General features: G+C 46.6%; 3 protein-coding genes across 3 annotated transcripts; 1 reads left to right on the top strand and 2 right to left on the bottom strand.

Annotated features, from left to right (window-relative positions):
• Positions 1-3,958: 3,958 nt before the first annotated feature.
• J4E83_005232 (uncharacterized protein) lies at positions 3,959-5,941 on the top strand (the record flags this gene model as incomplete). Its single annotated transcript, XM_049332152.1, has 1 exon — positions 3,959-5,941. The coding sequence occupies one exon, from the start codon at positions 3,959-3,961 to the stop codon at positions 5,939-5,941; it is 1,983 nt and encodes a 660-aa protein (XP_049188603.1).
• Positions 5,942-9,397: 3,456 nt separating this feature from the next.
• On the bottom strand, positions 9,398-10,241 carry J4E83_005231 (uncharacterized protein; the record flags this gene model as incomplete). Its single annotated transcript, XM_049332151.1, has 2 exons — positions 9,398-10,026; positions 10,085-10,241. The coding sequence occupies 2 exons, from the start codon at positions 10,239-10,241 to the stop codon at positions 9,398-9,400; spliced, it is 786 nt and encodes a 261-aa protein (XP_049188602.1).
• A 2,022-nt stretch (positions 10,242-12,263) lies between these two features.
• Positions 12,264-13,208, bottom strand: J4E83_005230 (uncharacterized protein; the record flags this gene model as incomplete). The annotated part of the gene is made up of 1 exon (XM_049332150.1): positions 12,264-13,208. The coding sequence occupies one exon, from the start codon at positions 13,206-13,208 to the stop codon at positions 12,264-12,266; it is 945 nt and encodes a 314-aa protein (XP_049188601.1).
• Positions 13,209-13,446: the final 238 nt, after the last annotated feature.

Below are 13,446 nucleotides of genomic sequence, written 5' to 3'. Positions count from 1 at the left end.
TTAAAACGCTTAAGAAACGTAGTAACGTTAGTTCTATTAAACACTAGAACTGTCTCTAATAGGTATAGAGAAAGCTAGATAGAATAGACTAGAAGGCAATTACCTAGCTACTAGAGAGACTAAGCTATTATCTAAAGAAGCTTTGCTATATTATTATTCTAGAGTTGTACTAGAGGTTGTGCCTAAGGCTGCTAGCTAGTAGTGCCTAAGAACTCTAGAATGTCTAGTATCTTAATATTCTTCTAGAATAATGTAGGTATTGCTTTAGATTTTATAGGCTTAGTTTAGAAAGGCAAAGATAGTTATTTAATAAACTAGGCTTTTAAAGGGGCTTTAGCAACTAACTTAGATTATTTATTAACTTTAGCCTTATTAAATTAACTCTTACTTATTTATGCAAGGTAGTATATAAGTATTATAAATAGTATAATAGCTAGTGTAAATGTTAAACGTATAAGTGCTGTTAATTAGGTTTAACTATTTACTTACTAACAAAGTTAGGTATCTTTTACTAGAAGAACTATTGCCGCCTTTTTTATATACTGTAATAGCTTTCTACTACTATCTTATTATTTAGCCTCTTCTTTTCTAGCTATACTAGAATTAAGATCTACTACGTTAGCTCTTCTAACCTTTCTTAAGTCTTATTATTTATTCTTAGTAGAATAATACAGCTATGTACTTCTTATTATATTATTTTCTATCTATACAGCTATCTAAAGAGCAATTAGCCTAGTCTAAACCTCTTATCTAGCTCTTTATATTACTTAGCGTAGCGCTACTACAGCTATATTATCTATTAGCCTGCGTAGTAGTTATTATTATCTAATTGTTTATATTGTTAGAGGTCTCTTAGTGCGCCTACTTCTTAGGTGTCTATACTATTAGGTTTCTACAGCTTGTAGTTTACTTCTAAGTGTTTCTTAGGTATACTATTCTACGTATTATTTTATTCTCTGTTTTATATACTTACCTATTACTTATTCTATTATATTACGTAATAATTATGTCTCTTCTAAAGTTTAGTTAAACTATTATTCTAATAAGCCTTTAGTAGGTAAAATACGCACTTAAAGGTAGCGCGTAGCCTTTCTAAAGTAGAAGGCTAAATAGGTTAAGTTTTAGTTAGTCGCTATATATAGTAAAGTAATTAGAAGTATCTTTATTAGAATAAGTACTTAATGTAGTTAATTGTATTATGTGTGTGTAGTTATTATTCTTATCTAAACGCTGTTTAGATCTAGCTTTCTCTAGCGCACTAACTCTTAAGTCTAATAGCTATTTAGCCTATTATTATGTTACTAGTTTTACTACTATAATATACTATTGTTAGTAGAGTATATTTATTAGATATACGCTTATATTATGTTAGAAACACGTTTCTAGCGCGTTACTAGCTACTTACTATAGCTAGGTCTTAATACTTAGTTCTAAGCTTATGTATAACGCCTTCTACACTAGAGCTATAAGAGTATATTATAGCTTTGTAGGTTTTAAGTAAGCTTCTAATTTTATTCTTATTTACTAGTATAACACACATCTTCTTAATAAACCTAAAGCCTTTACTCTTAACTTATACCTAGACTTAGAAGAACGCTAAAGCCTTAGCTAAATATAATTAGAATATTATTACAACATATTATAGAAGCGTAGAGAGTAGACTTACTATATATAAGGCCTAGAGTTAACATAGAAAGAATAACTACAAGAAGCTTAGCCTTTAGGTCTTCGCTTAGAATTAAAGAAGAAGAAGAGATATATATATATTCTCTATAACACGTTATAATTATATATAGATAAGATACTAGATCTACTAGAATTATAATATAGTACTTAGCCTTATTGCACGCTTATTTAACTAGCTATCTATCTCTATAGAAGTAGTTATGTTCTAAAATATATTATAAACGTGCGCTAAACGTAATATAGTATATAGTTACTTACTATACCTTAGAGTTCTAGCAGACATTAACACTACAGCATTATATACTCTCTTATTATCTTTCTCTACTAGAAGGCTATTATTAAATAAGTTCTTAAAGTATTCTAGGTCTATTTTAGAACTAATAGCGCAAAAGACGTGCTTCTTAGTATATCTAAGTTTATATATTTAGGCTATACACTTAATAAACTAAGGTTTATTACTAGTAAGACTCTATAACTTAGTTACTATATATTATAAACGTATTTCTATCTATAGTATCTCTTACTTTATATTACTATTAGAAGTACATAGGTCTGTAGTTTAGTCGCTAGTTACTATAAGATCTACTACCTGTAAAGCGTCTAAGAGTTATAGTGTAGAGCCTTTAAAGTTAGTAGAAGTGCGTTAAGAATATATTACGTACACGTTAAACGTACTTAGCTACCTACTTCTAGCAAGTTATTCTATTATTAGGTATAATAGTGTCTCTTAGGCTTCTAAGTATATTCTCTATCTTAAGTATAATTTTAGAATAATAATAAGCCTTAAGTAGCTTAGTAAGTGTAGTATAATGCTTAATACCTATATAAATATACTTCTAACGTTGTGTAATTGTGTTTAAGAAGAGTAAAGAGAATATACACTCTTTATATTTCTAAGCCTTTCTATATTAGAACTAGATTATATTAGAAATACGTTAATATTACGTTCTTAGACCTCTTATATTAATAGCCTTACTTAAGGCATCTTTCTATATTATATAGGTAGGTAGTAGGTAGACAATATATGCGTAGCTACTTAGTGTACTTTTAGGCTATATTAGTATGCTTATAATATACTTATATAATATTACTATTAGGCCTAGGCTACTATTACTGCCTATAAAGAGTAGAATAGAGTTCTTCTAAATTGTATTAAGAATATAATATAAAGACGTTGTAGGTAGTATATAAGTTAAATTAGCTTAAAGTTACTCTTCTTACTTAGTATATTATTAGCTATTCTAAGGTCTAAGAAGGCTATGTCTAGGTTCTTAAACGCGTTCTTAAAGAGTAGTAAAGGTACTTTAAGCTACTTAGCGTTAAATACTAGTAGAGAGAGTACTAGCGCCTTTATAGTTTCTATAAAGACAAGATATAAATATATTATTAACACGTTCTTAGGCTAGATTTTAGTTTTCTTCTATATATAGTACGCTAAGCTATATAGAGAATAATTCTATCTAATCTAACTATCGCCTACGCCTTATTCTGCCCCTAACAACTCTAACTAGCTAGCGGCTATAGTCACCTACAAAAATCTAATGGTCGGATAAGGTGTAGCCACGACAGAACACAACAAGGAAGTCATCAGCGCCAGGTCCGCGGGGGTGGATGGACGGCCTGCTTATAGGGATGGCCCTGGACCCGAGAAGATACCGCGAGCTTGGGGCGCGATGGGGCTGTCTGGCGAGAGTTGCACCGCGATCAACAGGGCGTGCTGACAGTGCGGGATTCCAACAACAACGGCTCGGCCTCGTCGCGAGAACGAGCCATCAGTCGCAGCCGTGATCTCAACGGTGCGATAGCGCGTGTTGATACCAGGGGAAACGCGGCCAGCGGGTAGTGTGGCGGTCCCTAATGAGGGATGCCGGCTAATTTGGGGCGCGGATGCCGAGCGGCGCAGTTCAATGTCAGGTACAAAACGATATCGTCTCCTGACTGCACAACCGCTTTGGGTTGAGCTGATGTCGTCCGAATTAGGCGTGCAGTATACGAAGAAGAGTCACAAAGTGGCCTTGTTGTCGCCATGATCGATGACTCCCCAGACCTTTCGGCTCACATGTGGCTAGTGCAAACGCCACCAAGCGAGAACTCTGTCGTCATCGTCCGATGAGACACCTAGCCATTCACTTTTCCGCCCAGCAAACATGAGTCCTATAAACGCCACCATGCCAACTCTACGATCGCTTTACTGAATACTGACAATTCGAATTCCAACATTACATTATTAGTCGCGTAGCCTTGAGCAAAGGTTGGAGAAGGCGACTGCAGCATGGCGACTATCGACACGCTGCCGAATGAGATTCTCTCGTTGATAACGAGCCATCTTGAACGACCGCGGGATTTACTCTACCTCTCCTTGGCGAGCCGCCGGTTGAGCGAGTTCGCAAAGCTCGATGGATGGAAAGCTTTGCTTAGAGGCCGCTTTGGCTTGGGCGGTCTGGACGCGGATGCCTACAACGCCGTCCACGGCGTGACAACACTATGCCGGAACTGGGATCGAAGAGGCCTGATCGCGAGGTATCTAGAGCCAACGAGGAAGACAATGAGCATGAATACCTGGCAAGCGGAAAGATGGAGGGGCCCGCAGGGTCAGACGATGGGGTATCAACCTAGCATTGACAGCTACGAAGAGATATATGGAGCGTGGGGAGAGAGAAGGGAGGTACTGGCGTGGTCCGCTGGTACCCAAATCATTCTCAGGACGAAAGAGGCGGGCGCAAACATCGAGAAGATCAGAAAACGCGAGGAGCGGAAGGATGAGGCGCCCGATCAAACGTGGAAGTACGACACTTTCAAACATCTGAATACGTGGTTCACGTACAAGATACCGGACAGCTCGGAAGGTCGCGATGATATCACCAGGGTGAAACTGCTCCGACCACACCAGCGGGATTTGGCCTATGAAGACATCGTCTTTGGGACTGCATCAGGTCAACTGTCGCTACTCAGTGTTAGTCCTGACCTTGCCGAGACGCGGATTCAACATTACAAAACTGGCTCTGATCCAATCGCCGATCTTTCGGTATCACCGTCAAATACACCCATGCTAGCTAGCGCATTGGGAGACGGATCGCTGGCGCTTTATCCCATTCGCCGCGACATCTTCTCGGACGAGGCGATCGCGTTCTCTTCAGAAACTAAGTCCATATCCGACAAGGCGCCAATTGGCAGATTACGGTCATGCGAGTTCCTATCCGACGACAAATTGGCTGTTGGATCGGGACCCCACGCTGAGCCAATCGAGGTATACCACATTGGGCCTGAAGGCTTTTCGTTTGGACCCCTTCGTCGCTTCAACGTTACTAGCGAGAGCGCAACACGCTCACACCTGACATCCATCTACACTATCCTGCCATTACCGAGCACAGCCCATGGTGGCTCAGAAGCAGGCCATACTTTCCTGTCTGGCGGCTACGACGGAATCGTTAGACTGCACGACATGCGTTCACCACGCGGCTTCGAGCAGGTATTCTGGGACCCAACAAACGATTCGCCAGTCTACTCTCTTGCCGCACAGGGACGAGAACGCTTCGTAGCAGGTGTAGCTCTTCACTCTATGATCAAGGTGTTTGACTTGCGTTTAGCAGGCTCGCATGCATATCACACCATTTCCTCCCCTAGCCACAAGCCGAAACGCAAAGCGGTGTCGCGCGACTCGGCCATCAACGTTATCGTGGATGATAACAAAAGCAAAAGTCTAATCAGGAGTGGCGGCTGGAATCTCTACCTCAAGCCCCGCGACTATTTGTCACGGGCGACGCAAAACTCCCCCGTATACAGTCTTTCCATCCCGTCATCAACGTCACAGAACCTGTACGCCGGTCTTGAAGGCGCCGTTCAAAATCTCACCTTCCACGGCGTCGCTGATACTTACCCGGATCCTATGCTGTCGTACGGTTTGGTCCAAGACTGCTACTACTACCACAAGAACAGCAACAAAGTTGATGTTCGAGCATCTTATGACAACGACGGAGGGGTTCTGAACCTGGGCATGTATGAACAAGGTACCGAAGACGTGCTAGGGATGCAGCTGTTGATCCAAGGTAGTATGGACTCTAGCGTGGTAAGTAAGGAACGGGCAGATAAGGCGATGGCTAAAGGGCTGGATGAGCGCTGGATCGACTTGAGGGCTGAGCAGGATAGGTGGTCTGCAGGTGAGGCGCTACCGCCACAGGAAGAGCCACCGAATGAGTCGAGAACGGGTGGAAGAAGACGCAGACGACCTGGAAGAGGAGGAGGAAGAGTGGCTTAGGATCTCGTTGCTGTACAAGTTCACCGTCTATTTCTGCGGGGTGCAGCTATCGAAAGATTGCGTTGCCAGTTGTGTAGTTAGACTAGTGTAACCGTTCTTGCCACCGTGTTCTTGTCGAACCAAGATCTCTCTATCCTTTGAGCAACCCCAATTCTGAGATATTCTCCCACTCTCGTCTCACTGCGCTGCAGTAGCAGTGTATCGACATATTCCCGTTTACTCAAAGTATAGTAATGGAAATAACTGTATAACCCGAAGCATATCACAGATCCCCAAGTTTTCTCTTTGCTCCACTTTTCATCGTGTAAAGATTGCATGTAGTACCCGCTGTTGATAACGAGTCCAACGTCAAGATATACACGCCCGGTCTGCAACAAATCGGAAGTCATGAGAAACGAATACATATCATGTCCAAGCACTACCTGTCCGCTGAGGCAGATGGACGCATGCAGGACTTGACCGTAAGGATTTGGCGTGGCTGGATAGACTTTGAAACTTTCCAAAGTGCACATATCTCGTGCACTAGGAGGATGTTCGTAGAAATCTATATTGCGCACATGTGAGCTCCAGGAAAATGAAGGGCCTATGATATCAACGTTTTCGGGTAATTTCCAGCGTCTTGTATTGGACTTTGGGTCAACGCGCCATCCCAGTTGCGATACGATGCTGTACTCCCAAAGTCCTGCGATATATTTGCCAGGCTCCAAGTGCTTCATGCATGCAGCCAGTCCAGAAAGAGCAGGCAGAGAATCTTGTCCGTAGGTGAGTTTCATGTGGCTGTAGTCACGCACAATCTCCATCCAGTTCGAGGCGAAACGTTCCGTCGCTCTTGGTGCAGCCCGAAGGCTTGTGAAGATTTTGTAGCCCTGATGAATGGGCAGGATCAGCGTTTCCTGGCTAGCGGCGCCACACTCGCATTCTCTCCCATTCTCGCACTCGAAAAGGGTTTCATCTGGCAGGAAATGAATTATCCGACGAGCCAGAAACCTCTCTTGCATGCACCAGCCCCGCTGAAACAAGGTATACATGTTTTTTTGTGCTTCTCGATGGCAGTCGTGGCTTTCGATCTGCCTTGCTCGCACTTCATAGCCGCCTTGACCATGCTGTACGTATCTTATAACTAGAGGCTCCTTTTTCTTTTGCAGAAATCCATCCTTGGAGTCCTCAGTGGCTGTGGCTGATAAGACGACGTACGCGTTTGCATAAATGTCTGCCATAAGGGATGCCTCCTTCGCCCACTCTTCGTCGTCGTCCTGGACAATGCAAATGCGATCGATCCATAAATATTCCAACTGGAGTCCTCTAGTAACTTGGATGGCGTCTTGAAGAGTTCGTGGTAAGTCTGATGTCGTCAGCTCGTTGTAACGTTCGCTGACATTCTCTTTCGTCGTTTCTGACTGCTTGCCTGGTCCCCAGCGATAGGAAAGCGCAGCGAATTTTACGGGATATTGTGGTGAGCAGAGTCGAAGGGTACTATCGTCGTTCCCGCCAAGTTTTATCAAGCGTGTAGGTCTACATCCCTCTCTCGGTGGAATGTGCTGGTGGGTAATAGCGCAGCGATTCATCCACTCATTCATGGCACTCAATGAGGCTATTGAGTCTGCAGATTCGCAGACATCTTTCGCGTATCGGAAAGGACTCATAAGAGCATCTGACTCTGTTGCTCTTATCAGCTGGTACTTCGGACTAAGATCAATGACGGACCTTTTGAGTACAATTGAACGTGTGTGTCTGTGCGACCATTATCTGCGAAAGGAAAGCATATCTGGATATCGGTTTTGAGCCCGAAGGAGTACAACTGCATCGCAAGGGATCCTTCTGCAAAATGCTGCTGACATTTGCGTAGGATTTCGCAGAAGTTGCAGTCTGCGTTCAGGCTCTCTACAAGAATAGGGAGCGCGCGGTACTCGGAAAATTTCGGTTGGTGACATACGTTGCAACTCAGTTCGCACAAAGCGTAATTTCGGTCAGACACTAGAGCAAGCTCGTCCGATCTCGCAGTAATCTGCTCTTCACTTTCTCTTGGATAAAGTCTCCTGGCGAGAGACCTATACAGAATGAGTACACCTCATGCAAGGATCGTGATCACCTTACAATAAATCTGAATGGCTTCGTGGAGACGCCTTCCTCTCTGGAAGCTTGTCTCTGGAAGCCATCATTTCATCTGTAACACCGTCTCCGAGAGACAAGAGTAGTGAAGGGTTCAATGACACTCAGCTTCGCCCTTTGCGACTACCTCATTCTTTGGATGGCTTTTCAGTGTAGTGTCGTGCACCAATTCTGTTGTGCGTGTGCGTAGGTAGGCAGATGAAGGAAGGCTGGAAGGATTCAGCTGATGACGCTGGTCGCACAGCCCACCATGCTTAGCCGAAAGCGAACTCGGAAGTTTCAACACCCACGAGCAGACAGAACAGCGAATGCATCTTAACCGTAGTCTAAGTTTTGAACATCTACACCAGCGAGTATAATTTTGCGCATGATAGTAGCTTCACTCCTTACTTTAGTACAGCAGACGTAGGCATCTAAGTACTAATTGAAAAAGGCACTTAGGGGTGGCTACAGGTCGCGTCGCAATCTGTGTAAGTAATTCTTAAGGTAGGGATATATGTGCTGACTTAAAAGGCTCTCAAGTCTTAAGTATTAGTTCTGTGTATACTACAAAATGCGACTCGAACTCTAGCCACCCCAGTGAAGGTGGATGGTCAGCTGACGTCATGCGAGGCCACCCCAAATATGTACTACCTAGGTATACTCTGTACATAACATACTCATTAGTGTTTCAGCCGCCAAATCGCACGCCTCTTAACCGAAGTTTCTTTCCAATCCGATTCCAGTTCCCCTTTCAACGAAATTCGTCCATATCGTCGTCACCTCCCAAGGCTCATTCCCACTTGCCCCAACAAGTCTCAGTACAGTCAAGATACCCCTCCATCTCATCCACCCCATTCATCTCACCAACATACCAACAAGTAACGCAAGACCGCGTGGCCATGTGTCTCAGATACCGTGATGTGGTGCTACCAGCGTGGCAGCTAGTCTTGGCGTAAGCTGTTTTCGCGGCTTCCGCGCGTGAACAATAGCCCGATGGAGTAAGATACTTCGTTTGAAGCGAACTGTGGAGACAGCTGAAGGTCGATTTGTATCGTTGTAGTTATTTTCTGTGCGTGGTAGTTTACCGGTCTAGTGCTGAGGCGCGTTATCTATCATCGGGATAGAGCGTTCGCCTTGACTGCGATGTGAGGAATATATTTTGGTGCGGCTTTATCTGTAATTCTCGCACTATACGAGCCATCACGGATTGAGATATATGCGTTGCAGACGTTCAGATGTAAACTAGCCGTCCAAATTCCGAAGGATCGCATCCAAGCGCGTACTGCTAGTTGTTCATCACGTCAGCTTACTTGCCGTCTCCACCCAAGCCATACGGCAAAAGACGGGGGAAGAGGATCTCGAACCTCAATGTGGAGCAGTCCGCCGGCCCTGATGATACGGCGAGTACGAGTACGAGGTAGGCAGACTCACGTTGGGGTTGCCAGGCGTCTGGCTGTGTGATGCGTAGTTTGCGCCGTAGCCGTAGACATCCGTGTTCGGCAGGAACTCGCGTTGGAAGTTTGACGGTGATGGCGTATGCGGGTGCTGAAACGATGGCTGTGATGGATGGGTGTGGTATCGGTACATAGAGGGGCGAGTGGTCGCAGCTGCCTGCGCAGAGTAGTCTAGACTTGACATCCACGCTGGCGGCATGTTCCAAGGTATGCTCGCTGGTGGAGACGGAGAGTAAATGTGCGCATTCCAATGAGGTGGGTAAGAAGGATACGCTTGATCGACTGCGAGGTGATGAGGATCAAGGGATGCGACGGTAGCTGCCAGTATGGCTTCGTTCGCAACTGCGCTGCTTTCGCCGAAGACACGGCTTGACGGCATCTGGTATGGTGATGAACTTGCGCCTGTAATATCGCAGTCTACAGAAAGAGCGCGCGGGTACACTTCGTGCTGCTCAGGCGAAGGTTCTGAGTCTTGACGGCCTTCCGAGTCGTCCCTGATCAACTGCTGGAGGTACTGGAGCTTTCGTTTGCGCTTCTCTCCTATACCAAATGTCGTTAGTTGTGGTCACCACGAGCGACGCCCTGCGGATTGACATACGATAGTTACGTGAAGCTATCCTGTTCTGTTGCTTTCGTATCTCGCTGTTGGGCTTCTTAGGCTTCTTCCCAGGTTCCTCACTCACTGCCGCTCGTTTTGGTCGCGCATCGGGTGTAGAAAGAGACTGTGACGATAGAGTAGTGGGAGGAGAGTTCATGGCGCCAGCTAGTGTATTCGGTAACCAGAACGATGGGATCAATATTGCCCGAAAGCGTTGGCGAAGGCTTGCTTTTGAGCCGCTGATCAGTTCCTAATTGCAAGACGGCAGGGTTACATCCAAGCCGTAAAGAGAGCTTAGCCTAGACCCTACATCGATGTTGACTAGGTAGAGCCAGGCGACGGCTTCCGCTGCCGTGCTTTTCCTGGGCACTGCTGATTAAACACAACAAGAATAGCAACAGCCCCAATGGGCGGCGGAGGCAAGTAACGCACTTCACCACTATGCTGCCGTCAACCATGGTCTTAACTTCGCCGCACGGCATGATGATATGGTCATCCGAGATGCCAAATCTGAAGGGTCTCCCTTTCGAAGACTTAGTCATGGCTACCGGTAATGCTGTGCGACAGATGCGGATTGAGAGCCGCTTGGTCACTAAATCCCAAGATTACTTGTTTCCGCATTGGGCATACTGAACTGACAGGATAGCTATGGGAATTTGCGTTTGACAAAGAGCTGAATCATCGCGGAACCACGATCCGATCTGACGTATATAGGTGGATGCTAAGATGCACGAGAGCAGGCGGAGCAGGCGGTAGAGGCATCTATCTCATCCCCACCGCCTGCACCATCACTCTCCGAAGAAGCTGAATCATCTGAGAAGCTTCGTTTTAGCTGAGCTTTTCCAACAGAAGTTGGACGCCGGTGTGCCGAGCAGTGTTGGTGGTACGGTGCGGTGTTTCCCATCTACGCACCAAAACAGGAGGCGGTCATAACTCGGACTCGCGCTTTGGTCCTCGCTCTGACGATAAGATTCATTATCCTGTCTTTCCAGGTGGTTCTCATAGCTTTGTGACGTCTCGCTGGCGCGTTTGACGCGTCACCGCCACAGCTTCCGCCGTCAAGTCCAAACAAACCTCAGTCCAACAGCGCATGCGATCTCAGGCGTGCGATGACGAGAGGCTTACCAGGCACTTTTCTAGCGAGTACGCGGGACTGTTGAGCTGAGATGGTACTGTACCTGTGGCGTCTCAACGTCGTAAGCTACTAGCCAATAGAGGTAGGAGCTAAGGTGCTGCATAAGCAGTCGCGAGACAAGGAATCTCACGCCGCCTTTTCGAAGGGAAGGGGCGATCTATGCATTATTCATAACTTACGATAAAATTACAGCGTTGGATGTGGCGTTGTCTGTCACACCCATTTGCAGAGAGCGATACGACGCCTTGGTCGAGTCCATTTCGTCCAATGTCACTGTGTGACGGGAAGCAGCCGAGCCACTCACGACCCCCAGAATTTGCATCACATCGATCCAATCAGATCATCTTCAACGAGAAAATATCGCAAATACAAGAGGCAGCTTTGCCATAGCAAGTAGCATTACTTAACGTGCCAAGAAGAGGCTGAGAAAAGCGGTCGCGTGTCTCGACGAAGAGCACAATGCGCCGGTGACTCAAATTGGGTCCCTCATGTGGGCTGATCATTGAGGCTGTACTTTGGTCAGTCGCATGTTGTTGAAACCCAAAATACGAAGAAAGACTGGTAGAAAGGTTCTCTACTCCCAGCATAAACTTCCTGCTGAAGATTTGGCAGCACACATTAACACGTGCTTCCTCCGTCACGCAAGGCGGGATTGTGGAAGAGAGAAGCTTTACTCAAGGTGTACGCTTCTGCTCATAACTGCGCAAGACGAGACAACACGAGTCTCCAGTCCAGCTCGTAAAAGCCACTTTCCATCTTATCATCAACACTGCAATCCAGCGTAAAGTCTCTTCGCTGGCAACGACGCAAGACGCGACAACATGCCGTTGCGCGAAGGCTCAAAGCCAGCAAAAAGGGCAACTTCCCATCATATCATCAACAGCGTTACACCCAAGAAACATCTCAGATCACGCTCTTCAAAAAACACAACACAGAGCCACCACATCGACACCACTAATGCCTCTCCGGCATCTGATGCTGCCTCTTGAGATAACTCGCCTGCAACACTGTCAGCTCCCAACATCCTCACATCATCACGTTGTTTCAGAATGCTCTCACCTCATCAAGTACAGCCTGTAATCTGCCTTCTTCGGCGACAACGCGCTTGACGGTATCGCTCACGTTGCCCTCGAGACCGACGTTGCAACCGCGAGGCAGCCATCGAAGTATGTGGAATGCGTTGGCGTATACGCTTGTTGCGCCCGTGACCCGTCCGTCATCGGGTAGGCTGGCTTGGAGGATGATTTTGAACGTCTTGAGACCCCAGCAGTAGCGCAGGCCCAGGCGGACGAGGTCGGCGAAGCCGTCGAGGATGTCGTGGTGGGAGGGTATGGTGAGGACGACGTGTTTGATGAGGCTGCGCGAGCGCTGGTGGAGGGTGGATAGGGTGTGGATGCCGCTTGTGAGGCTGAGGGTGAAGACGTTGTCGCTGTACAGGACCTGACGCGCCTCTCTGTATATCAACTTGTTCAGCCGCAGGATCTCGGGGACGATGGGGTCGTCTAGCGGGATGCGCTCGGGACCCTGTCTGGGTCGATGGAAGGCGTAGCCGGGGCCGGGCAGTTCGCGACCGGGCATGTAGGGGGCGTAGAGGTTGTTTCGGCGCGGTGCTGCGAGAAGGTCGTCGCCGTCTTCGGGTTTCTCAGGCGCGCGGTCGGCATGCAGGAGGAGCGGCTCTTCGCGCACGAGCGCCATGTGGTAGATGTGGATGCGCAGTTCGGCGGGAAGCTTCATGAAGGGGAAGAAGTTTGCCGTTGCAGTCTCGGACGTCGCTGAGGTGTCGACAGGAGGCTCGAGTTGCGATTCGGTCAAGGTGCTGGGTTCTGGCGTGAGAAGACCGCTGCGGCCTCGCGAGGTTGATGCCACAGCAGCTTGAGGTTTTCTGCCGACCACATCGTCTTCAACTGGGCCACAAGTACGAAGCTTCTTTGGCTCTGGCGCATGCGCTTCCACTTCCTCCTTTTGAATGGCACGCTTTCGGCTACTCATGGCGGACACCGGGCGTGTTTGTCGGTGCATTGCCTCGTCTTCTGAAGCCATGTAGGCTCTTGGGTAGAACGATATGTCCTAAAGATGGCGATACTAGTAATCGTATTTGTTTTATCTGTATATCAAACGATGGCTGGCTGGCCGTGACGCGTCGAAGTCGCCAAGTACAGTAGCGTGAAGTCTGCTGGCCAAGCGTGAGGTCTAGACAATGCTAACAGGTGCGCGGCATTCGATAACA

Source organism: Alternaria metachromatica (genome assembly GCF_023757995.1).
Source record: "Alternaria metachromatica strain BMP 0045 chromosome Unknown scaffold_10, whole genome shotgun sequence".
Taxonomy (NCBI): domain Eukaryota; kingdom Fungi; phylum Ascomycota; class Dothideomycetes; order Pleosporales; family Pleosporaceae; genus Alternaria; species Alternaria metachromatica.
Note: the sequence above shows the minus strand (reverse complement) of the source record. Positions and strands in the feature narration are given on the sequence as shown.